Source organism: Pantherophis guttatus, chromosome 3 (assembly GCF_059756535.1).
Source record: "Pantherophis guttatus breed Tessera chromosome 3, ASM5975653v1, whole genome shotgun sequence".
Classification (NCBI taxonomy): Eukaryota; Metazoa; Chordata; class Lepidosauria; order Squamata; family Colubridae; genus Pantherophis; species Pantherophis guttatus.
Window position 1 is genome coordinate 122,074,963 of NC_142065.1, and position 27,248 is coordinate 122,102,210.

Sequence of the window (27,248 nt, forward strand, 5' to 3'; positions counted from 1 at the left end):
TTATCATGTTATATGCTTCCTGCTTCTACTTGCTTCTTTGTTTTAAAACTATGTGTGCTTGGGAGCCACGGCAAGCAGCCATCTCCCCCTCTCAGAACTCTTAGAAATGTTGAAACCAAAGGGATTCATTGGAACCAAGTAGGTTTGGGGCTCAGCCAGGCAAAGCATCCGGTCATCAATTTAAAAAAAAAAAGTGTGGGGGTGGGGGGAGTTGTTCAAGGAAAGGTTTTGCTGGATTTTTTCCAGTTTTGAAAAACTGAGTGGTAGAAGCTTGTAAATGTAAATAAGGGTTATGAAAATACATTTTCATTTAAATGAAATCATGAATTGTATTTTAATTCAATATTTTATTCTGCATTCATGATAATACAGTAATATTAATATTGCTGATAATATTGTATAATGTTTTACTTTTCACATACTTAGAATCAATACTCCTCTGTTCTTTTTGGCTATCAATTAGTAGCTAATACTAAAATGTGGGGATTTTCACCACATTTTAAGCCCCTTTTGCTGTAAAGAAAATAAAGGTTTCATGGCTTCCCCCATTCTTTCATTGAAAACATCTAAAATTCTTCCTACCATTTGGAAAAAGTGGATAGATGAGGGAAGGTGTTTGCATGTTCATGAGGACATGCCTCTGCAGAGGTACACATAAATAGGCCAGATCAAACAAAACACCTGTACTTCGTAAATTGTGTCACAATTGCAAACTTAAATGGGACCTGTACACCTGTAGCTTGATTTTTTGGCTCTCAAAAACTATTGAAAAGAAACTACTAGAGGCATGATGTTGATGTGTGATACCTGAGATGAATAATTCTGGGATTTATGATTTTGTAATTATAATTTTTACCATGAAGATTTTATTTTTTTAATGTTTCATTGCTGTAAATTACCAAATAAATTATTTACGACAGGTAACAAACCTAATAAATAAAACAATGGGGAGGGGTTTTTGAAGAAAAAAAATAAAATTCTGGTTCAAAGATAACTAGAAATGAAGCCTCCTGACTTTGAATCCTTCACCTTAGTTGTTTACATACTGGAACAATCTTTGTTATTCATTGCTAAGAGATATTACCTGTATATCTAATGAATATTTTCATAATTGAAACCCATTATGGAATTATATCAATATTTAGTATTTATCAGGATTGTTGCTATTTTTACTTCATTATTTTTTGTTTTTGTGATGGGTTGCTTTTTCCCTTAATACTAACAGTTGATACATGTAGCAGAGCAATTAATGATAGTTACCAGCTGGTGACCCTATTGTTGCTTCACAGAATAAATATTCTGAGGATTAGGTCATATGCGTTCTCTGATTTTCGCTGATGCCTATGATATTTTAGTGAATTTCCAAATTAGGGGAAAAAGACATTACTTTTGGCAAACCTTCTAAACACCCCAGATTTGAAGATGAATATTCACAGTTGGGAACTTTTTGGCTCACATTTATTTTCTCTCTATCACTTATTTTCTATAGCCAGTTCTTTCACTGGAAAATTTCTTGGTAACCAGTTTTGCTGAAGCAGGTACAGTCAGAGTTACTGTTCAAGCTTCTTGTGGAAATTCTATGCTTCAAGATTCCAAGATTATCCAGGTTTTGGGTAAGGCACCATCCTTGTAATGATATTTAGTAATCATGTATTGTTATCATCCTGTTGCAGGTACTGTGAGTTTAGAGTGAAGTTTATAATCTACAGCCATTGCAATTGCTGTGAAAATGCAAGTCAGGGCACTTTTTGATATCTGTTTAATTGTGTTCCTCCCATGATTTATAATTTATAATTATGTTACTTGTTGTTTTAATATAACAAATAAGTTATAACTTGTTTGATACACATGCATAATTACATTTATAGAATCCTTTGAATCATTTTAGAATTTCTATTTTTAGAAAGTTTTTCCCCCCAATTATTTAGTTGCACTATTTCTTCATATTTCCAGATCATTATCAAGTTCTTCCATTAAGGTTTTCTGAACATCTAGATTTATACAACCCAAACATACCTGCTTGGCGGGAGGATGTTGGTCATGTGGTAACACAACGGATTGCCCAGGTACTCTGTTTGGTTATGGATACCTCCTTCTCAGATTGTAAACTAGCAAATTTAAAGTAATTAAAAGTTACCATTGTGGCAGAGCTTGATTGTTCTTTAGTACATTACTTTTGATAAGTATATGTTAGACTATTTCTTGCTACTGCTTTATTTTTAAAAATCAAAACTTTGTCCCCTAAAATAAATTTAGGTTTAGTTTTAGAAAAGTAACCCACAGGATGCTTGCTCTTAATTTTAGAAAGTGCAAGAATGTCTGTATTAAAATTGGGTTGATATTTTTAATCTGGGTTTTGTTTAAATTTTATTTGATATTGAAATTTGGATGGGGAGGTGTGATTTAGGCAGCACATAAGGTTGAGGAAATTCTTCTAAAATGCTGTGCTAACATGCTGGAAAGTTCATGAAGGACTTTCTTTGAATCATTAAAGCAGCTGGGAAACAAGTGAACTGAAGTATACACAAGGGTAGACAGCTGGAAGCAGATGCATGTCCCTGGAAAAAAAAAATGGCTGTTTTAATAAGTCAAAGAGAAGTCTTTGTATATTCTCCTCTATGTTGGCAGAGAACCTCTTTTGAAAGATTTTCCTTGTCCTAATAGAAGTACTCCAATCATCACCAATCGAAACTTTTGGGAAACTGTAAAATAGTTGGATTTAATATATAAATTTTTGGAAAAATATTTTTATAAGCATCTCGAATTTTGGGTTATTTTTTATTAACATCTCTTTCTCCTTCTGAAAAAGTGTTTTTAGTGTAACTACATAATGTCAGTTAGGATGCAGTTTCTATATTACTGTATATCTGACTAAAATATTCAAAAATAGATCAAATTCAAAGTTTATTAAAAAATCTCTAATTCAAGGTAGTCATCCAGATCCAATGGTTTTTCTTCTTTTAGGAAACATGCTTACCTGAAGAAAGTCTTATGACAGTAATAAAACCTGGGCTACCTACCACTGCTGACTTTTATATGCTTCTGTCTACAAACCATCCTGAAGGAAAGAAAAATGTATTTAATGATAAGGTACTCAACTAATGTATATTAATCTGTAATGAGTCATCTCTGCCTACATCTCATTCTTAATGAAATTAATGGGAAATAATTTTCTAATTGTAGGATGGTGGTAAATTTTAATCTGACAAAAGTGTTCCCACAAATTACAGCAGGCAGGATTTGAGAGGGAAGCTCAGAGGACACTGTCCCATTCTTTACATACTCAGTTGATTTTCTGTGGAGATAATGAGCTGCCTTTTGAGAACAAGAGAATCTTTGTTTTCTGGCTTTCCTGTGAGCCAAGAAAAGTATTCCTTTATTCACTCAGAAGACAATGGAAGCAAGGGATAGCTTACTTTCTTTAACTAAGAAAAATACTGAATTGGAGAGGAATAGGAGTTGCAAATGGGAAGTGGCCTTTTCCCAGACTTCTAGAGACAGGATACAGAAATCTTGAGAACCATATCAGCCATTCTGTGAAGATTCTTGGTCCTTGTTAACTCTACAGTGGTGAAGTTATCATTCCATGACTTAGATGAATTTTTCATTCCATGGTTCCTCTAAGAGACAATTCATGTTCATCACCATAGCATGAGGGCTCTTTCAGTGGGTCTGGGTGATGAAGTGTGCATAAGGTAAGGGTTTCATATACTTCATCACCGTGGACTACAATACTATCAAAAAAGTCATTAGTTCCTCTTAACCTGGACGTATTAGAATTTATTATGTGGAATCCCAATAGAAGGGTTGAAATAAGGGCAGGGATAGAAAAGAATGAAAATGTCACTCTTCCAGTATCCTTTTTCTTGGCCTTACACTGGGAGCTAATAGAAGCAGTTAACTGTTTAGAAGCAAAGCTTCCATTTCATTGTCTGCATAAGTTGCATCTACTTTTTGTTCTGAAGTTCCTGAAACGTAACAGGATTAAAAATGCACCGATTTGTTATTCTGTATGACTTTTTTTTTATTTCCAGCGGTTAGCTGCTATTAAACAATCTCTGAATGCCCAAAACATCAGTTTCTTTATGAGAGGAGGAAAATGGGTCCTTGTGGAATTAGGTAGTTCTGATTCAGGTAAACTACCTCTCCCCTTACCACCTCTCCTCTCTCCGGTTTCCCTTTTCCTTCCTCCCCTCCTCTCATCTCTGTTTGGACAATTACAGTAGTAAAGTTTTCTCCAGGGAAAATATTTTTCTAATACAGGTAGTCCTCACAACAGTAATCCTTACAACAGTTCATTTAGTGACCGTTCAAAGTTACAACAGTACTGAAAAAAGTGATTTATGTTCATTTTTCACAGTTACAACCTTTGTAGCATCCCAATCATCATGTGATCAAAATTCAGATGTTTGGCAACTGGTTCATACTTATGTCCATTACTGTGTCCCAAGGTCATGTGATCACCTTTTGCAACCTTTTGACAAGCAAAGTCAATGAGGATGCCAGATTCACTTAACAACCGAGTTACTAACTTATCAATGGCAGTGATTAACTGAACAACTGTGGCAAGAAAGGTTGTAAAATGGGGCAAAATTCACTTAACAAATGTCTCACTTAACAACAGAAATTTTGGGCTCAGTTGTGGTCATGTCAAAGACTACCTGTATTTAAGCTATATTAATATTGATGATAGATAATTCAGAATTATTCTGTGACAACAGTCAGTTTTATATGGAATTATACCAAATAAAGCTTTTGTTTGCGTTAATTTTTTTAACTAAATTTGGGAACTAAAGGGCCATATTATGAAACTAGTCCACCAGGTAATTAAAATTAAGATCTATTTTAGCAGAGTCCAGGAATTGGAAAGAAATAGGAGGTGAACATGAAAGCATGATTCATGTTGATGCCCTCCAGGTGTTGAATTTAAGGCAAAACATCGTGAAATCCAACACATTTAGAGAGCACACAGGTAGTGAAGGCTGATTTCATTGCTGCATCACACTGAAAAAAAGTGTACTCCAGTGCAAGTTACAATTTGAACAGATAAATGTTTTACAATGAATTAGAAGATGATTCTGCTAAAGATTCCACTTACTAGGGTTTAACTTTAATTTCAGATTCTCAGAGCATCAGAGGAGGCAATGGGTACTGGATGATAATGGCTCTCTTTGTCATTTCACTTGTGGTTATAGGAGCCATAATCCTCTACAAATTCAAAAGGTAAGTGATTGTATACTGTATATCTACAGGCTGAAAAGAGTATTATTTATTATTTGTCAGATTCATTTTATTCAACCAAAGGAAAGTAATCATGAATTTATAACTATTCTTTCCCAAAAGAAAGAATAAAAGAATATATGGATTTATAGTTTAAAATGTTTTTACTGCTTTTTGCAGCTTTCCTGCCCTGTCAACACCAACTGAAACAAATCTTGAGTATTTCCACCTCTCCATAAATGTGTGCATGAGACAGACTTCTCTCTATGTGTGTATTTAAGTATGCATAACTGTCTGTCAACATGGGATACCCAGGACAAAAAATAACAATTGCTAGTGATTAAATGCAGTTTCCTTGTCAATAGTTTTGGGAGTGGTTTGCCTTTGCCTTTGCCTCTTGTATTTTAGAGTGTCTATAAAATTAATTCATCTGTAGTTTATTAATATGCTAACTATTTCTCTTGCATTCAGAATTTGGTGAATATGTACACACATTTCCATACATACCTGTCCTTCCAGCAAAAACAGAAAAAAGCAGATGGGGATTGGATGAAGTAACTGTACTTCCTGATATGTTTATAATTTTGTTCATTCTGCAATTTTAAATTCAGGGCCATCTTCCTTTTGGGTAAATACAGTGTGAGGACATGGTCAGATGATAAGAATATTTAAATCCATTCTACATGAATGAATATAATGCTTTACATATAATGAGGGTCTTTCATTAGCTCTCAATTAGTTCCAGGTTGGATCTTGCTTTAACGAGCTTCCACACATTGCTTCTTTATGAAAAAATACAAAAATTATTGCTGTATTTTTTAAAAGCACAAAACATTATTTTATTTATAATTTAAAATTATGAAAACACCAAAAAGAATAAAAATACTTGCATTTTAATGAAAAAAATCATAATCTGTAGTGGAAAAGATAGCTTGCATTTTTGTATAGGTAACTATGGAATGTAGAGAAATTGTGAGCTCTTGTTGAACATACCCCAAAGATGCTGCATTGTATGCTCGAAAACTCCTCTGTATTAAGATAAATGCAGAGAATTGAGCAACACACAAGAATTCCAAGATAATTATCTGAATCTTGATGCCATTTGGAGTTTTTAACCATAGATTTGGTTGGGATATTTGCATAAGCATCGGAAAGTATTTCATAGTAGTGAAGTCTGAATGAACACATAGACAATCATATTTGCAATGGATGCTTCCACCTATGGGTCACTCTTGGTAGATCAAGGCAATGCAATGCAATATTTAAAAAAAACTATCTTATGTTCTTAAGGAAATTACCAGGGAGAAATGTCTATGCTCAGATGCAAAATGAAAAAGAACAAGAGATGACCAGCCCTGTAAATCACAGAGAGGATACCCAAAATACCCAGGGGGAGGAATTCATTGATGACGATCTTGATTGTCAAACACTGGGAAATGCAAGAGGTAAATATAGAGTCTCTTTATGAAAATAATGTATCCATCTACTTGGTATTTAAGAATATCCTAAGACAAATAATAATATTGACTTCCTCTTATTTCAGCTTCCACAAAATCTTTTCCAGTCATGTCAGATCATTGAAAATATGCTTAGGAGCCAGGTGCTCCCTGAGAAAAAACATATAGAAAATGCTAACAATTGTGATGATTACTGTAAAGCATGGTGCCATTTGTGACTGTTATTGGAGATTTTTATAAAAATGTATGTAGGCTGAAGTAATTAACAGGGCTAAAAGAATATTCAAGACTGAATTCAAATTTTGTTTGTGTTAAATGTTTTAAATATATATATTAATTCATTGATGCAGGCATGTTAAAAAATGATCTGACAGCATAATTAATAAATGGGGGGCACATCCCTTACTATTGGATGTACTGATTGGATTGGTAGACAGTATAATTCAGCAGCATCTTTGGACACACAGGTTGACCCTTCTGTTTTAAATGATAGAACAATTCTCCTTATATTCCCAATGCCTCTCATAAGGTGGCCTAACGGCTTCATAAAAGTTAACTGCTATATGATACTTCCATGGACATGGATTGATACCGTGATCCTGGTTTCTGAAAATAAAATTGAACAAAATTGACAAAAGATGCCTGAAATCACATAAAATACCAGTCTCTCACAGCATTTGAGAGTGAGACCTTCTTTTTTGTTTTTAAGTTCATCTGCCCAGTGCCTGAAAAGGTTGCTGATGCGTGGCCAATTATGTCCTACACTTTTAGTAGTTTGGTGTGGGATTATTTTACCACAGATGATTTTGAAGCCGAGAGTAGAATGGAAGCAATGGAAGGAGAGGCATAGAATGAGAAACAAACCTAACCTATTGGTTTACATTTTATCTGTAGGGAGGTCACAAAAAGTGAAGATGGCAGGCTCAATGATGTAAGTGAAGCCCCAACTCCTATGCATTGGAGTTGATACAGCAGCTGTTGCCACCTTGATTTTCTGGGTGCTCCACCCCTCTTGCTGCTTGTCTAACCTAGTTCACTGATAGGATACAGCTGGATTGCTAGCTAAGATTGGAATGGGACAATTTGCTGTAGCCAACTCACTGCAGGACAACTCACCATGGCCAACCCACCATGGGGCAGTTTGATGAGGGACAATTTAACAATTCTATTTCATTATTTAAAATAAATAAAAATTATTTTAATTTTTGCAATTCACATTTTATTCTGTCCCTCCTTTTGCATTCTTCTTAATTATTATTAATTATTCTATTCCACTATTTCTTTGATATTAGTGTAACTCTTGTCTTACAGCGAGTTGTCCTGTGGCGAGTTGTTCCACAGTGAATTGGCCGCAGCAAGTTGTCGGTGGAGAGTTAGCCATGGCGAATTGTCACAGACCCACCTAAGATATTCAGTTAGATTCTGATAACTTTTTCATGCTGAGAGGAAGGAATGGGTAGAAGGGAAAGGAAAGAAGGCTAATAGTGTGTTAAAAAATGTAATACAGGTAGTTAAGAGATTGTAAAATGGCTTTTTGCATCTCCAAATTTTGGGTATCACCAACTAGAGGTTTAGGAGAAATGTAATATCATCCCAGAAATCCTAGAATGAATTTCTGAAAATAAAATAGAATAACTACAATCTAAAAATATTATAATCATATGAAGAAGTTACATTACATAAAGTAGCCATGGGATAGCAGCAACTCATCGCTGGATCTGTGCCTTATATTTTGAATTTTAATAATAGATATTCTAAACAAAATATTGAAGAAAATTGCTGAAGCTAGTAAGAATAGATACCGAAAATGTTTGGGTCTAGAATGTATTGAAAAGGGTGGAATAGTTTCCTAATTGCCTTGGATTCTCAATTTCCTGTTTTGCTCAGGGTAAAAATAATTTTGAAGACAGATTCATTATTTTTGTATTGCTAGATGAATCACATTTTTTTTGATAAAAAAGCCATTCCAGAATATTTTTTTCTCCTCTTCATTTCTATCATCTCTTCATACTGCTAACTGGAACCTACTACAAGTTTGATGTGCATTCTGTAGCCAAACCTACTAATATGCTTTTGCACTGATTCCTGTGATATGCTCTGATTCAGCTTAGTCAAGCATAAATGGAACAGTGGTGAAATTCACTTACCTTTGCTACTGGTTCGGGAATAGGAGCATGTGCCTCTTCTGTGCATGTGCAGAGGGTCAAAAATGGGATGTAATGATGTCCCGGCGGGTGGGCAGAGCCTCTCACTGCCGGTGCTACCAGTTCACGCGAGCTGGATAGATCCGGCCCGATTTCACTGCTGAAATGGAACAATCCTAATGTTCCATAGTGGATGATAAAGTGCTACTATAACTGATTGCATGTCAGATTAGAGCCAGGAAAACATGGGTTCAAATTCTCACTCATCACTATAAAATACAAGGGCTGATTTGGACCAATTACTCTTAGCCCAGCACAACCTCGCCTTTTCCTATGCAGGGCACTTTATAAACATCTGGATTATAACTTCCAGAAGTGTCAGCAAAGGCCATACTGGTTGGAAAGTTCTGGAAATTAGTCCACAGTTCAGAAGACAATCATGCTTGAGGAAGTTTGATCTAATGCAGAGGATATTGTGAGGGTAAAATGCCCTGGTTGCATGCAAATGAATTATTCTCTACTCTTCTTACTAGAATTTAAATATTTGTGAGAAGGTCATTTAAATTTGAAAGGCCCTTTTGTCATCCCCGTTTCACTGATGAGATTGTTAAATTATTTTCTGCTCATAATATAATGAAGCAAATGGGATTTTCTGTTTTCATAATTTTGAAAAAAAATTCAATGGCATATTCCTCAGCTCACCCATCCATTTCTGTTGTTTTTGTATATTTTATGTTGCCTACTTTATCGCCATCCCCACCTTGGGACTCCTCCTCCACACCATTACCTTGCAGTGACTCCTTCTGGGAGAGGTGGAAACTTGAACAGCTACAGAGTTCCCTTATTGCTGATGGCAGTCAGTGTCCAGTCCCAGGTCAGTGTATGTTGAAGGAAGCCGTTGGGGCTGTCCTCCTTTCTCACCTAACTCTGCTTGAATCTGAAGGCTGTCTTTTGGCTCAGAGTTGTAGGAATTTGTGAGGATTCGACAGTGGCCAACATTTTCAGCATTACACCTCAGATCTGCTGCACCATTTCCGCAGCCTTCCACTGTGGTAGAATTGTTCCTTGAATAAAAGGGGGGTTATTTTCAATGCCCCACAATTTGCTAATCTTGGTGCTTTGTTTGTTTGTTCCATAGGCAATCTCTCAGGCATGGTTCTGAGCATTAGTTCCAGGGAAATGCACAATGACCTGATTAGCTGATACAACTCAACCTATATTCAAGAATCTTCTACTTCTCTGAAGAATTCACTGCTAGTGGGAAGGAGACTGTCTCGAAGATACAACAGCCACGTGTTACTTGGAAAACACGATAATACGCTTTGTGTTCATGGCTGCTGACCTCAGACTAAGATAGCAGATCTGTGGCCCTAGGCATGTTTGCAACCACTTTGTCTGTCTCTGGGTCCCTTGGCTTATTTATGTCCACGTAATCAAACTCATTTCAGACTTTGTTCACAATGGTGACATCAGGCTGCCATTCTTAAGGCATGAGGGTTAGTTTTAAAATAGTCGAAACAGAAATGGGTGAATATTTGGGATTTTTTTTCCTAGTAAATCAGCAACTTGGATCTGATATGGCACATGCATTGAAGAGACAGGATGATCAGTCATTGGCATAGCCCACTGGAGATCTAGTTTCAGAATATAAAAACTGATGCTAATGTTGGGAAATGAGTAGAGGCTTTTTGTAATATATCACCAAAAGCTTTCAGCTTCATTTTGCTCCCAAATCAGGTTCTTCCTAGTCTTGACACCCCCATTTTTCTGTCCACTAGACTGCCTGTTAGTTTGCAACCCACACCATTAAACAGCTTGGGCTGCCTTACCTTTTCTTCAGTTTCCAGAACAGCAAGTGTAATTACTTTTTAAAATTTCAGTAGTCTTTTTTTGTACCTTTTTACACTTTCTATTTTTATAGCTATAAAAGCATTCTTATCTCAGGATAACGCTGTCAAAGCAGCCTATTTCAAATTTGCTATTTTATTCTTTTTTCCTTTTTCTACTTTGGGGCTGAACAAACTAAAAATATCACTGCCTTGGATGTGTTTGACAATCTGGTGAATCAAATTTGATTAATTCCATTTAAATAATTGCACTTTTTCAATTTCATCCTAAATATCATGCTTCACTTTTCAGACTGGAGCTAAGTGAAGTCTTAGGCAGGAAATAACTTCTGTTGTTATTTAGAAGAACTGCTAGTTTAATTGTGAATATGCTTGTTTCACCCCAGTAACTTTATGGAGCAAAAGTGCAGTCAGACTGGTGGTACTTGTTCAAAGAAGACACGTGTAGAAAACTAGCCACAAAGTAGTCTAGAAATAATACACACATAGGTGCACATTTAGAAAGTGTTTCCGAATATCAATGAACGATCCTTACAAATAACTTGTGCTGCACTTATTGTATGTATTACGTGACTGTGTCTCCAATGAATTCTTTCCACCGAAGGCACATTCCATTTTGTGTTGATGTATTTTGTTCTCATGCATGCACAAAAGCAACTACTGCAGTACTGTGTCAAGCACAATGTATTCAGGAACTGATCATTCCAGCAGATATAATGCTGCTGGAAATGAATGGCAACATTTATTTGCCACCTGCTCAGGATCTCTCTGTCTGTCTATGCAGCAGAGCTCCTAGTGGCCTGCACATTTTCTTATAAAAGAGCAACAACTCCCCACTGCCTTACCTGTACAGAGAATAATTGCAGTTTAAAAAATATGGAAATCTAAATGTTTAAAACAAAAAAAAGGGGGGGGGTTTCCCTCATAAAATATTTTTATGCTTGGTATTAAGGGACGGAACTCTTCATTTTACCATTTATGGTATTGCTGGTATTGAAAATTTTAAAAAAACACACAATTTTTATGATGAAAAATTGCTGGATCACAATAATTTGAAAACATGTTTAAAAAGTAACCCTAGCAATGCAACAGGATGGGCAGATCGCAAATCTAGACTCCATGTTTTTACAAATCTATGAATGATCAGCAGTAAAAAGTATACATGTACTGATCCCAAGCATGAACATCTAATTTTGTTATTTTCCTAAAGTGAAAACCTTGTTTTAGCTCTGCTCTTCCACAACTGGAGATAGAGTTAAATGAAGGGTGATCTTTGTTTGAGATGTTATTTTACTTTATTGCTGTTCAGCAAACTTAGAATATCCCAAAATTCACACTTTCTGTTTCCTTGTTTGAGATAATGTCTGTTTTAAGGTGGGGCACTACAGTACAGTACTGTATATTATTTGTGGTTACTGTAGATAGAGCTATAACTTCTTACAATCTTTACTGGAGGGAGCAGCTTCATCTACACAAATTACTGTTTTCATATTGCTAACTCTGAAACGGGTGTTATTCATGTCAATATCTTCTGGACCCTATGCATGTATTTTACTCTTACCACCCGGGCTCATTAAAAGGTCCCTGATTTTAATGTTTCTCTAGAAGTGTTCCTCCTCTCCTTCTCCCAATAAAGAGATTTTTGTTTCTGCAAATAAAAAGAGCAGGTTGGGATCTAGCCACTGCAAAGAAATTTCAGTCCAGATCTATTAATACAACACTGCTTTGCTCTGTAAAATGCAATGGCAGTATTTTAAGGCAACTTGCTTTCATTTTTGTTTGAAAAGCTGCTTTACAACTGTGGTTGAGCCAACAAACAAATATTGGTAATTGCATCTCTACTCCTCTACTCCTCCACTCCTAAGAATGAATAGAAGCAATACTGGTCATAGGGTTTTTTATAGAATAAAAAGACTGGATTCTTTAATATTTTCTAGCCTTAGATGCAGGTATCTCTTATATTGGCAGATTAGTTCTTGAGATAAATGTTTGTTGCATCATTTGTAAGAAATTCACTTTGTACAGCACTTGTATAATTGAAATAGACTGATACAAAAGAAGCAGATTTGGTTGCAAGAGTAGGATATTTTTGTGACACTGACAGTAGTGAGTCAAAAGTGGACTTGTCTTCAGAAGCAATAAATTTTACCGAATGCCAGCATTTAAAAATGTGGAGAAAGAAGACTGAATGGAAAGAAACTTTATTTTTCCTGCTGGCTGTTTTCTCATGCAGTTCTTTTTCTGTCTAGCTATTCAGGTATATGTTTTGTCCTGCCAAGAATGCTTTCCATTAAAGCTTTCCATGGATATTACAAACCATGTTCTTTTTTGGGTCACACCTCAATATATAACATCTAGTTTACCTTTTATTAAGAGCCAATATAGATCTACAAATAGCAAGTTGCATCCTTGTTACCCCAGAATAATTTTTTTCCTTTGTTCCCAAGTCTGCAGAAGGATTACATCACTGATGTCACATAATGAAAATACAATCCATCACACTGTACTAGATGGACAGACAGATAGACATTACATTTCCAGAGATAGTATATTTTTATCCACCCGTGCAACAGAAAGAGAATATAGACAAACAGATGAAAGTAAATGCAATGTCAGGGCAATCTGGCTGTCACCTCTCACCCCATTGATTGCCAGGATTGATTTGGCTGATCTGGCTGGCTAGGCAGATGTCCCCTTCCTCCCTCACTGCTCCATGTTATCCCTCCTGAGCCTACACACTTGGTAGAAGAGGATGACCATTCCAGATAGAAGGAGTGATGATGAAAGCAAATGCCAGGCCATATGTTAAACTCCAAATTTCCTTTGGTGATGGGTGATAAAAGACTCTTGGAGGAGAGAAATTTAAATGTGCCTCATTGCAGTAGGGGGGGGGAGGTAAATTAAGCTTATGTCAGGGAATTGATTAGATAGGATCCAGATTCCCATAGGAGATGTGCCTTCCTTGACTTTCTGTGGTTTTCAGCTTGTTCAATAGGACAGAGAAATTTCAGACAGTGAAGCATTGTTTTCATTACCAGCCTCCCTAAACAAGCTAAAAGGAAGGCCATCTAGGCCACAAAGAAACCTGGGGTTTCTTCTCGGTGCATGGTGGACAATATGGGCCAGAAGCTTTTGAAATTTCAAAAGTGTTTCAGGAGACTACCCAAAAAGTAGATGAAAATTACATTGTTGAAGTTCAGCCTTTTGTTATTGAATTTTAATGGTAGGGTCTTGAAGTGATGTTAGGGGCTAATAATGCACACCTGTTGAATAAAATGAAGACAAAGATTGATGCTCTTGCACCTATTTCTTTTTGGTTTGATAGGATCAAGTGTGGGCATTGCATTCTCTAACCAATCATCTTGTTCTTGGTGATGCTGTGGCTTTGTGAAGGCCTTCTAGGGAGAAAATTCCATGTAAGAGTTTGCAGGTACATAAATAATACACAGTCTGATAAATTCAGGGTTAGTTGTAGTTTAAATGGATGAATAGGTCATTTTGAAAATGAGATGGATAGGCTTAAATGGATAAAATTTTTGATGAAAAATTGTATTTTGAATGGAAGGTAGGAATTGAATATTAAGTGGTTAAAAACTAGGGATAAAAGGAGAGAACAGATAATTTAAGAAGACTGGTAAATTGAAACAAGGCCCCATGAATGGGCTTTTAAGAGCCATTGATTATAGTGGGAGATGTAAGTATATACCGTACTTCAACATTATGAGGAGACATTAATGCCACTTAAAACTACTTCAGCCAGATTATACTTTATATTAAACATAAGCCTGTGATTACACAATCAATAGGTGAAATGGATTATGTGCAGCAAGACTGGATGGAAGACTCTCGTTCATTAGTGCTGCAACTTTAAAATTCTAGAAAATAAGAGAAAATTGATATATATAATATAAAAACACATTTTTTCTTATATTGCTGTAATTAAAATAATTGTGTTTTGCTATATAAACATAAAGTGGATTTACATGAAGAATATTATAAACAACAAAGTACACAGATACAATAATATATAACTGAAACTATGTATACATAAATTATATATCTGAAGTGAAACCAACGAGTCTATATATTTCCATAGAGGCAAATATATGAACTACATGAATCAGGATAAATAAGAGAACAGAAAAGTTCTCCATGTCATAAGTAACCTAAAATTCCTACTGCTTACAATACAGACAAGTACTATAATATTCCATATAATTGAAACCCAAATTGACATATAGTATGTATTTTCTTGTCTGGCAAAATCTGAATTGTATCATTGAAATCCAGTCGGTCTTATTTGATAATCAAGATAATTATTTTGCATTAAAAGACTTCACTGTTGGAAGTGAAGTATGTACAGACCCAGTATGTACAGTGTAATTTCAACATTAGAAGATGTTGCTTTTCAGAGCTCTTCCTCATACTGAGCTCAAGGATTATTTACCAGTCCTTGAGTCACAGAAAACTATATTGGCATGAAAATGGCCAGCCTTTGAAAAGCCTCAGGCCCCAGTTTCCCAGCTCCATCTAAAGAAACTCAGATTCCAGCCTCAGCGTCAGAAAGGAAAAAGAAGCTATAAATTTTAGGGACTTGCATTGCACCCGTCTTTACTGCTAATGTATATTGAAAGTTCACAGGTTAAATATTATGTATGTCACTATGTTATGAGATACTTCAAATACGCCACAACTGTCAGGGACCTGCAAGGGTGGGTAGTGCCAAACAACACAAGATGGCAGCCACAACTTAATGATCAAAGACCTTCCCCCATTTGTTAGGTAAAGGTAAAGGTTTCCCTTGCACATATGTGCTAGTCGTTCCCAACTCTAGGGGGTGGTGCTCATCTCCGTTTCAAAGCCAAAGAGCCAGTGCTGTCCCGAAGACGTCTCTGTGGTCATGTGGCCAGCATGACTAAACGCCAAAGGCGCATGGAACGCTGTCCCACCAAAGGTGGTCCCTATTTTTCTACTTGCATTTTTTTACATGCTTTCGAACTGCTAGGTTGGCAGAAGCTGGAACAAGTAACGGGAGCTCACCCCTTTACGCGACACTAGGGATTCGAACCACTGAACTGCCAATCTTTCGATCGACAAGCTCAGTATCTTAGCCAAAGTGGGACGGCTTCTATCATAGAATATAGAATAAAGCTTGGAAGAGGCTTTGTAGTCCAAATCCCTGCTCAAGCAGATGGGTCTGTAGTTTCCTGAGTGGTCCCCCCTGTCTTTTTGAAGATTGAGACCACATCAGCTCTTTTTTCAGTCTTCTGGTAGTTCCCCAGTGCTCCAGACTCTTTTTGTTCAGTGGTTCTGAGATCACATCTGCCAGCTCCTTTAGAACTCTGGGATGTAATCCATCTGATCCTGGCAATATGAACTCATCTAGAGTGGATAAGTGTTTTCTTACCACTTTCTTGTTTATTTTAACTTGCATTTCTATTCTGTCGTCTACAGTATTGCTTTTGATAAATTGGATTGGTTTTTTCCTTTTGTGCTTTCTTCCTGCTACCTGGCACCTCCTTGCCATTTCTCCCATTAGTGGACCAAACATTTTCTTGATCTTTTTCTTGTGTTTTACATGTTGAAACCAACTTTTAAAATTACAGTATTTTTGGCATTTCTTGCAAGTCTTAATTCATTATGAGCCTTAGCTTTCCTAACTTCATCCTTGCAGAGTTGAGCTATTTGCTGATATTCTGTTTTAGTTATGTGTCCCTCTTTCCATTCCTTATACTTGTCCTTTTTGTCTCCCAGTTCATCAGGGAGTTTTTTCATGCAACCATGCTGGTTTCACCTTGTTTTTGTTTCTCAATAATATTATATTAGACTGAGCTTTTATAATCTCATTTTTCAGAGTTCCAGGCATCTTGTTTTCCCCTTTAAGATTTCCATCCAAAAAAGTCTTCCTAAGGTCTCTCTTAAGTTTGTTGGTCATAACTTTTTCGTATCCACCCACACAGCTACAGTTGTCCCTGCCCCTATCCTGCTGTGGGGAAACAATTTGACTTCAGTGGCATTAATAGAATATTCACCATCAGTTAGGAGTTGCTTTTTTATTTATTTGGCGGATGATATTCGGGGACATTTCCTTTTGCAATACTCTCCAATTGCAGAAGCCTAAGAGAATAGCCGAGTGGAGGTTTAGCATTTCAGGGCAACCAAGGCCTCTTCATTATTAAAATTTTCCTTTGTTCTTTGGTGCAGTTATAACACCAATATCTATTTGTCTCTGTTGTAGATTCTGTCTATTAACCATCTAGAAATAAGCTTGTAAGAAAGTCCTTACAAGTCCTGTCACATTTTTCCAAAAGTTTTGAAAATTGAGCAATCTAATTCAATGGGTGTGGATAAGTGGGGACTTAAGTATCTTGTTGTGCAATTTTATCCCATTAATTTTTGTGGGACTGAGGCACACCTATTTTGCAGAGGATTGTATGTACTATATATGCATAATTTGGGCATTGGCAATCCTTAGGAATGAGATGGGTGCATTTTTATGTATTGTTTTGTTAAGATTTATTCCTACAAGCCTTGGAAAACTATGCAGGATAAATGATCTTTCTGAGATAGTGGTTTCCAAAAGATAAATATACAAAAATATTGTAATAGGAATTACAATACACCATTCCATTTTGCTGGTCTTCATTGGTGTTCTGGAAGGGCTTTTCTATGGGGTTCCTTTGGGATCGTCAGCTTCCATCGCCTGTCAGAGCCGCCTTCACAACGGAATGGCGGCTCGAAAAAACTCCGTTTCCATGAGGAAACGGAGATAGAGCCGGCAGGGGTGGGTAGAACTCTCTGCGGAGTCCCAAAAGTTTTTCCTTTACTTTTGGGACGGAGCAGATGAGATGCCCCGTATCCCCAGCCGCTGCTCCGGGCTTTGGGAGACCTCTGCTGATGCAGAGCCAAGCGTCAAAAGCAAGCTGCAAATTTAACAGACTACTTAAAGAAAATGTGAGCTGGACCTGTAATACTGAACTGCAAGTATTTTACTGATTTTTTAAAAAATTTACTTAAGAGAGAGGAGGAAAAGAAAGAGGGAAAAAAAGCCTTTTAAAATGGCGTCGGCTGGAGGAGAGGCTGAAAGGGAAAGTCCTTCCGTTTTCTATTACTACAATGTAGCGGAATAAATACCACTGGCTACATTTGTAGACAAAACTTCGCTCCTGTGTCTTTTTCTCTTTTTTTTCCCTTGGAGACCTGATATTGTTGTTGATTGGAAAGAAGTCTTTCTTCCTTTTTTTTTAACAAAGCCTGCCTGGGCGGAAACATGGCACTGAGACTCATAAAGTCAAATAAACAAGAAGGGGGGGGGATTCCCCCACCAATAACTTAAAGGAACAAGTCTTAACTCTTCAGTCTCAGAAACCTGATTTTAATATAATAGAATTTTTTATAGAGGAGATTGAAAGAAGGGAGGAGATTGTGAATCAGCAACTTGAAAAATTTAAGCAGGAAATTAAAGAATTGGTGAAATCTAAGTTTGATTCTTTGGAGAAAAAATTCTCAAAAGTGGCTAATGGTTTTACAGAATTTATGATACAATTCGACACAAATACTAATGTACTAGAGTCTAAAATGGAAGAAATTCAAGATAAATTGGACAATAGAATTCAAAAAATTGAAAATGATTTGACAAACACTCAGGATAATAGCTTAGAAGAAAAACCTAAAATGGATGCTGATCAAAAGTATGGTAATGCAGAAAATCTGCAACAGAAGATTGAAAAAGAGATTTTAATGGTACAATATAATTTCACAGAATATGCGATAAGATTAAGAGGTTTGCAGGAAAATAATAGAGAGGATTTAAGGAAAATATCTTCTGAATTTCTAGCTGGGATTCTAAAGGTTCAATCTGACGAAGTGTTTTGTAGGATTGACAGAGTTTATCGAATCAACTCCTGGATTGCCAAGCAAAGGCAATTGCCTAGAGACGTGGTGATTTATTTTACAGATAAGGAAATTAGGAATAATATCGTGCAAAATTCCTTCAATTCTAATTTGCAATTGTATGGAAGAAAGATTTGGATTTACAAGGAACTCCCACCTAAGATATTGATGGAAAGGAAGAAATTTGGTTTTCTGGTGAATGAGTTAAAAAAGAGAAATATCCCATTCAGGTGGGACGCCCTAGTTGGTATTATAGGCTAGCTAGACAGCTCTTAATTAATGCCTAGAAGCCCTATACTATAGTTGATTGAGGGGGTACTGCACGTATAGGGCATAATTCTCTTTGAAAGAACAGGCAAATAGCTTAGGAGTTTTACTTGATTCAGCTTTATCATTTCAGGTTTTGTTGGCCTCCAAGTTCACCAGCTGCAAATGTTGATGAACAAGTAATCCAGCCACATAGGTCCCTTCTTGGATAATCTCCCAGTGTGTTATTGAAACACAGAGTGAGGTGCTGTCCACTTTTACTGAGCTGCATTTCCCAATATACCCAATGGTGATGAATGCTGAAAGTTGACCGTAACTTCTGGAAAGAAGCAGGTGCCCCACCCTTACTGTATTGTATTGCATATGCTGCAATTAGCCTTAAAGAGGAGCCAAGAGTTTCAGCTAGCACAGTCAAGAAGTCCAAGCCAGATTGAATCGCATTAGATCAGTCTGGAGGGAGCTGTGCTGGATGTTTCATGACTCCAGGCCCAGTTCAAGGTCTGATTTTAAACTGCCTTAAAAATAACACAAAAGGCCATTTTGGACTTAAATGCCTGAAGGAAAACACATTTTCCCGTACCAGGCAGTTTGTATCCAAAATCAATCAAGGAGTGACAATGGTGGATTTCACATAAAAAGTACCTTTAGAGATTTCTGCCATTTCATCTCTGAAAATGTCTATCCAAAGTTGTTGGGTTTTTGTGTCCAGAGTAATTCAGCATAGTTTGAATTTAGCTTCCCTACAGGCTGACATTAGTTTGATGTATCCTAAATTACACTAAAGTGATCATTTGCAAGAAATATTTTTAATATGCACAGCCATTGCTATATGGTAGAGATCTCAAATGTGAATAGTGAGGAGTGATGGTTAGGATTGCAATGCTGAAGCATTTTCATGCATTGATACTAAGTCCCCAGTGAGTCATAAATGAAGAAAATGAAGAGTATCATAAAAGGCTAGTTATCAGAAATGAATGTAATAATGACTTTACTGCAAAACTGAGGTATGTGCAAACCACAGCTTAGAAAAACTGGTTTGTGATTCAGCTGGCAGCATTTTTTATTAATGAAAGTATCAGTGTGATATTGATCTGTGATATTATTTTCAAATTCATTTCTAAAATTAAATACTCTAGAAAACCATCTCACTAAGAGTTGGTGAAACGATATATTTTTCCTACCTCCTTGCTGAGAAGTTCCCTTTGGTCTTTTTTCATTTGCTCTCTTTTTCTTTCACTGCTCTGCCTTAGCAGAGAACTCTTTCAGTTTTTTCCCACTCTTGCGGTGTCCTTGGTGCTGAGTTTGGTTGTTTCCTTGCAGACATTTCATTACCCAAACTAGGCAACATCATCAGTTTGGGTAATGAAATGTGTGCAAGAAAACCAAGATCAGAGAGCGGCAAGGACTCCTCATTTCAACCCTGACCTACAAATATTCTGGTTCCACTCCTGCCTCATAAAGAGATTGTCACAGGAGACTAAGCAGTCCTGGCCTTCCACCTCTGCCGTTCCCTCCTTTTCTTGGGCAGCCCCAACCTGCCAGCTTGCCTGCCCAAGCAAAATTTTTCCTTTGCTGCTTCTGCTTGTGGAGCTGGGCATTGACCGAGATGAATAGTATTCAGTAGCCCACAAAAGCATATGGGGATTCTAGCAGGTAGTGCAGTTTAGCATGTTGACTTATACCACTCAGCTGACAAGGCATTACTCTTGCCAGGAGATACACCGGGTTAGGCTGAAGTAAGTGGTGAGGCTAGGTCTTTCACCCGATTCCTCTTCCGCAGGTTTCCATGATCCAGTTTACCTAACTTTGTGGTATTTAGAGCTTCCACAATCTTGTTGCAGGTCGCAGAAAGTGACTTGGAGCATATAGCTCAAGAATTGCAAGTTTGAGTTCTTTGTTATATGGTCTTCCTGTTCACTTACTCTCTCCTGCCCTGTTATGGACAACTTGCCTTTATCTTAAGAGATTTGCATTAGACATGTGCTGGGCTTAAACGTGCCCAGTCTTTTATGACTGCCTCAAGATCTGAATGTTATCCCATCCATCAAATGCAATAAATGGCATTATCTCCTCAAAAATTCTCTTTTCTGCTGGCATGTCCTTTCGCTCTAGGGAGTGGTACAGTGGCCTAGAGGTGGAGCTCTCACCTCACAAACAGGAGGCTGTGAGTTTGATCCTAGGTAGAAGCAGATATTTCTCTCTCTGGGCACAATGAGAATATATCTGCTGAACAAAACTCCATATTGGCAACAGGAGGGCATCCGGCCATTAAACACTCTGCTAGCTCTATTCAGTTGCCTAGGCTCCACCCCACAAGGGATTATTGGGTCGTTAAAAAATGATGATGATGATGTTCTTTTACTCTAGGGCTGTGGTATGTTTAGGCGCCACATAGTCTTGTTCCTTTTGTAGTTCCCTTCCATTAAATAAACCATGTTGATTCTCCCTAAATAAGTGTAGATTTATTTCCCCCTTATTTTGTTAAAGCTTATTAATCGAATAGTTGAGAAATCCTATTCTTTTTTTTTAAGAGGTAGACATATTTGTTATTTGGCCTTGAGATTCCCATGTTTTTGAAAATGCAGTGATGTATTCTGATATGCACCCTCATTACCCACCACTTTAGCCATCTTAAAGGGTTCAGTGGAAATTTGTCACATAGAAAAACCAGATTGCACTTTACATAGTATTTGTGTTTCTTATGTTTATATGATGATTGCTGAAATGTGAATGCTTAGAAAGCAAACCATCTCTGAACATGACCATCTTGGTGCCCTAGTGAATAAATACCACACAGTCCTAAAGAGATGCACATCATGTTTTATTTCCCATAGCAAACAGCTTCAGTAAACGGAATCTGTCTAAGTGTGTTAATAGGCCCTAAAATATGCAAGTCTGGCTTTATTCATTTAGGACATGAATTGGTAAGCAACCTGATGAATTTTATGGATTTGATGGAACATAAAAGGAAAATAATCTCAACACTCATAAATTATGAAAAGATTATAGTTGATATAATAGTAAAACTCATTTCTTTTTGCCTTTATTTCATCTAGTTTTGTGATAATACAGTATACACTTTCTTATTACTATTTTAGATAAGATTACCCAAAACTTGTTTCTATACAAGGGAAAACAAAATATTCATAATTGTCAAAGAGGTGTAAGGTGGATGAGATTTAGGAATCTGTATATTTTTGTATATATGTGACAGATAAAATGTCAAATTTGTAGTAATGTGATCACATTGAAAAGCAGAAGCAAATGCTGAAATATACATTATGTTAACACTTAACTACAGTTCAACTGCACAATCTAGATAGCTGAATTAGGTCTTGCTAGTTTTGATTGCAATTTATTTATAAACTGTGGAATTCAGCTTAAGACTGTTCTGCTTTGAAATATGTAGCAGGTTAATTAGTGTGTCCAAACGAATGCACTTGTTCCAAGAAACTGTATTGCATTTTCTTCATTAAAATGCTTTGACACTCTTTGCTTGTGGTTTCTTTTAAGGCAGGATAGACCAAGATGGAACTCTGCTCCTAAGAATCCCTTTCAGTAGATTTAACTGGCCATTTATAACCTCTTCCTCCACACAATTAAACCATTCCACCCCAGTTCTCAAGCTGCTCTTTAAATATATGTGCCCATTTATATAAATATAAAATGTAATAAGGTGATGTCATCTATGAGGCGCATCCTTCTAGCCATGGCAGAAATTTATCTTAACTATTTTTAAATAACTTTGGCTTTGTCACATTACTTTTATCCACTTGTTCCCAGCCCATGGTGGAGGCAGCTTAAAATGAGCCAAAACTGTTCCAGTTTTTAAATGTTGCAATCTGCCTTCTCTTGTCACTACCTTTTCCTATGGACACTATCTAGGATGCTTTGTGAATGTGGTTGATGATGAGTGAAGTATTCTCAACTTTGGCAACTTTAAGGTGTGTGGACTTCAGCTCCCAGAATTCCCCATCCAGCATGCTTCTGAATTCTGGGACTTGAAATCCACACATCTTAAAACTCTCATTGTTAAGAAACATTGCAGTAAATGCTGTGATTTGCCTATCTCCTGCTGACCACTTGAAGTTGAGGCTGTCTTCCCTCACCATTCCTTTTTGTTTCAAGAGAACCTAGAAACTCAATTAGCTCTGCAAGAACTGACCTGTCAACGTGTACAGGTAAAACAGGGATGCAGTTCAATGACCTCATGAATTTCTTATCTGTGAAAACTGTACCTATGCCTAGCAGCCCTGTGTTGTGAGAGGAGCAGGCAGGTTGGAAACCTTCAACAACAGACTATTGTTGAAGACTCCGATTGAGTCTAAACTTTGCCTGTTTGGGACTATGATAGTTTATTAAATATATTTTTGCAACTAATTGCAAAAGGAAACAGCCATTCCCTATCTAAACAGTAACTCAGCAGCCAGTAAGTTACCCTCTTGTTCCCTTCCCTGTGCTCCCCTCCTCTACACATGCAACTTATTGCCCCAACCCTCCAACTCTTATTCTCACCCAATCTCACCCACTGATTAGATTCTCATAATCTGTGTGGTTGGTCCATGCCTATTGTAGTATCCGGATTACTATGAAAAAAAAAATGGATGCACACATACAGCCTGCTTAAGCCGGAGATCACGTGCAGGAAAATTGATGCCTCCATACTACATAAAGAAGCTCATGGGGGGATGGGACGTCTTCTTGAACATGATCATGGGGACGTAAGCAAGAATGAGGTGCCTAAGAGAGTGGAGAAGGCCTTGGGAGGCCTGAGGCAGGCCATGTGTAAGCTGGGAAAGTATAGCAGTATTGACATGGGCTAGGTCTCCCAGGGTCTCCCTACCCTCGAGGCACCCTGTGGTTTATTAGCAATCAGTCACTTAATGACTGTAATGGGGAGAGCAGGCACTGGGGTGATTGAGCAAGGTGATCACATGGGTGCGCTTAATGACTTGTGACTGTAATGGGCAAGCTTCATTGCAGTTGTAAGTTGAGGACTATCTCTAGTAACAGTAAATAGTAAACCAAGGAACTATTACAAATTTTGTCTTCCTGGTGTGAATGGGCATTGGTCTTACCTGATAGGCCGCTTCTAGTCACTAGGAAACGCCGGTCACATGAGGGATGTGACTTATCCAGTTATCCTAGGACCGTCTACCAACAAAAGAAGTCCCGCCTCTTCCTGTATCCAGTTTGAGACTAGGACGAACGGTAGACTGTCTTGTCTGTAAAGATAAAAGAGAAGTAAAAAATCCCCAGGCCCCACCCCCGTCCTTCAACAGCCAAAATCCAGCATGAGAGGTGCCGGACCAATCGGGAGGGGGTGACCGGCATTTCCTAGTGACTAGAAGCGGCGTATCAGGTAAGACCAACGCCCATTCTCAGTCACGGAGGAAACGCCGGTTACGACGGATATACCAAAGCCCATGTACCTATTGGGAGGGAGAAGGCCGGCACCGCTCTTGATCCTGGGAGGATACCCGCTGCAGCACACGTCGCCCAAAGGAAGCTTCCACCAATGCATAAACATCCAACCGGTAATGCCGGATAAATGGAGACAGAGACGTCCATGTAGCAGCTTGACAGACCTCCTCGAGAGAAGCTTGGGTAGACCAGGCAGCCGAAGTAACTGTGCTCCTGGTAGAGTGGGCTGTAACACCATGAGGCACTGGCAATGATGGCAATGATTGAGCTTCGTAAGCTAAGGAAATGGAAGCCCTGAGCCACCGACACAAGATAGTGGAAGAAACCTTTGACCCCATGGACTGGGGTTGGAAAGACACAAAAAGAGCCTCAGAATGACGAAAAGAAGAAGTCCTGGAGATATAAATCTTGAGAGCCCGACGAACATCAAGCTTGTACCACACCTTCTCCAGGCGATGATGGGGGGAAGGGCAGAAGTTGGGGAGAATTATCTCTTGGGAGCGATGGAAGGCTGTATTGATCTTCGGAATAAAAGCTGGATCCAATCGCAAAACTACTCGATCAGCATGAAGAATACAGAGATCCTGACGAACTGAGAGAGCAGCCAACTCCGAGATTCTCCGAGCCGAGGTGATCACTACGAGAAAGGCTACCTTAAAAGACAAAAACTTCAGCGAGACTTCCCGGAGAGGCTCAAAGGGAGAACCAGTAAGAGCCGATAGAACCTTATTCAGGTCCCAGGTCGGAAACCGATGAACGGCCGGAGGACATAGATTGGCAGCGCCTCTGAGGAATGAACAAATGAGAGAGTGAGTGGACACAGACTCAGCAGTGCCGCAGGTGAAGATAGAAGAGATGGCAGAGATTTGCCTCCGGAGAGTATTGGGAGAGAGTCCCGACTTGAAGCCATCCTGAAGAAATCCTAGAATGTCAAGAATGGAAGCAGCAGTAGGAAGAACCTTCTTACGTCGACACCAGGCAGAGAAGGCCATCCAAGTGGCATTGTAAATACGGTTTGTTGACCCGCGACGAGAGGCCTGGATTGTAGATATTATTTCTGAAGGGACTCTGGCCGAGGACAGGAGGAACCGCTCAACCTCCAAGCGGTCAGCCGGAGCCACTGAGGATCTGGATGAGCTAGGCGGCCTTGCCACAGAGAGATCTTGTCGGCCAGAATCTGCCAATGGGGAGCGACGGAGAGAGCCATCAGATCCGCAAACCACGGTTGCCTGGGCCAGAAGGGTGCCAGGAGGACGAGCTCGGCTTGTTCCTGCAACAGCTTCCTGATGACCCTGGAGATGAGGGGAAGAGGTGGGAAAGCATAGAGAAGAAGACCACAAGGCCACGGGCTGATCAAGGCGTCCACAGCCTCGGCCCCCTGGACAGGAAACCTCGTGTAAAACCTCGGGAGCTGGCGGTTGGATTCGGACGCAAAGAGGTCTACTGCTGGAAGACCAAAGCGATGCACGATGTCCTGGAACAGAAGTGGATTGAGGCTCCACTCCGTCTGGTCCACCACTGAGCGACTGAGGGCGTCCGCCTGTACATTCGATGACCCTGAGATGTGAGAGGCGTGAATGGATGCCAAGTGACTCTCCGCCCACCTGAAGAGACGGGAGGCTTCCCTCATCAGAGCCTTGGAGCGTGTCCCTCCTTGCCGGTTGATGTGGGCTTTGGCAGCTACATTGTCTGTTCTGATCAATACATCCAGACCCCGAAGGAGAGGCGCAAACTTGCGAAGGGCCCGGAAGATGGCTCTGAGCTCCAAGATGTTGATGTGAAGTCCCCTCTCCTGAACCGACCACTGCCCTTGAGCCAGATGAGACCCCAGGTGAGCCCCCCATCCGAAGAGGCTCGCGTCCGTGGTGATGCTCACACGCTGAGGAACTCTGAACAGGCACCCCCGAGCAAGAGCCGGAGAGGTCCATCAGGCCAAGGACCGAAGAACTGCTGGGGTCAAGAGAACTCTGGCCACTGAAGTGCTCCTGCGAGACCGTTGAAACAGAAGTAAAAACAACTGAAGTTCCCGGCTATGAAACCGAGACCAGGGCGTGATCCCGAAGGCAGATACCATCTTCCCTAACAAGCGGGAAAGACCTAGGAGGGAAAAAGAGCGCGAAGCCTTAACCTGACCTGCCAGTTCAACAATACTGTCCTGACGTTCTTGTGAAAGGGAAACCTGCAACCTGACAGTATCAATAACAGCCCCCAAATGCTGGATGCACGTGGAAGGAACTAGGTTGCTCTTGGAACGATTAACCAAAAAACCATGGGACTGCAGGGTTTGAAGGGTGACCTGAACATCCTCATTACCCCAAACCTCAGAACTAGACAAAATAAGAATATCATCTAGATAAAACAAAACTCTAACAGGAAAAGATCTCATATGGCCCAATAAGGCAGCCATGATCTTCGTAAAGACCCTGGGAGCCGAGGAAAGGCCAAAGGGAAGGGCTCTATACTAATAATGCCTACCCTGATAACAAAAACGGAGGTATTTCCGATGTTCCGGAAATATGGGCACATGAAGATATGCCTCCGTCAAGTCGATGGAGGACAAAAAATCACCTGGACGGATAGAAAGGAGAATGGTCTGGAGGGATTCCATCTTAACCGATGATAAACTATATATTTGTTCAAGGATTTAAGATCCAATATGGCCCTCCAGCCTCCTGAAGCCTTGGGAACTAGAAACAAACGAGAGTAAAAACCCTGGCCTACTTCCCCTTGGGGAACACATTGAACAGCCCTAATCTCCAAAAGATGTTGAATGGCCTCATCTAGCAGAACCCGCTTGGTCCTGACATGGGAGACAGGGCACCTGACAAACAAGCTAGGAGAAACAGAAGAGAACTCAAGGGTCAAACCAAATCTAATCATACGTCTAATCCAAGGATCTGAAACTGAAATATCCCATTGGTCAGCAAAGGATGCTAACCAACCTCCAATTAAGGAGTCAGGGATAGGTAAGGGAGAACTAACGGGATCTATGGAAG

At 38.8% G+C, this 27,248-nt stretch overlaps 1 protein-coding gene across 2 annotated transcripts in view; it reads left to right on the plus strand.

Moving 5' to 3' along the window:
* Positions 1–12,984, plus strand: part of SORCS2 (sortilin related VPS10 domain containing receptor 2) — a 138,930-nt gene extending 125,946 nt beyond the window's left edge. Inside the window, exons 21-28 of one of the 2 annotated variants that reach the window (XM_034411719.3) lie at positions 1,490–1,613; positions 1,954–2,066; positions 2,965–3,090; positions 4,035–4,134; positions 5,121–5,223; positions 6,511–6,665; positions 9,616–9,695; positions 9,960–12,984. In XM_034411719.3, coding sequence (XP_034267610.1) covers positions 1,490–1,613; positions 1,954–2,066; positions 2,965–3,090; positions 4,035–4,134; positions 5,121–5,223; positions 6,511–6,665; positions 9,616–9,695; positions 9,960–9,983 — 825 coding nt within the window. In that variant the 3' untranslated portion in view covers positions 9,984–12,984. Of the gene's footprint in view, positions 1–1,489; positions 1,614–1,953; positions 2,067–2,964; positions 3,091–4,034; positions 4,135–5,120; positions 5,224–6,510; positions 6,666–7,571; positions 7,730–9,615; positions 9,696–9,959 lie in introns of those variants that run through there. The other variant, XM_034411720.3, reaches the window with a different exon arrangement.
* Positions 12,985–27,248: the final 14,264 nt, after the last annotated feature.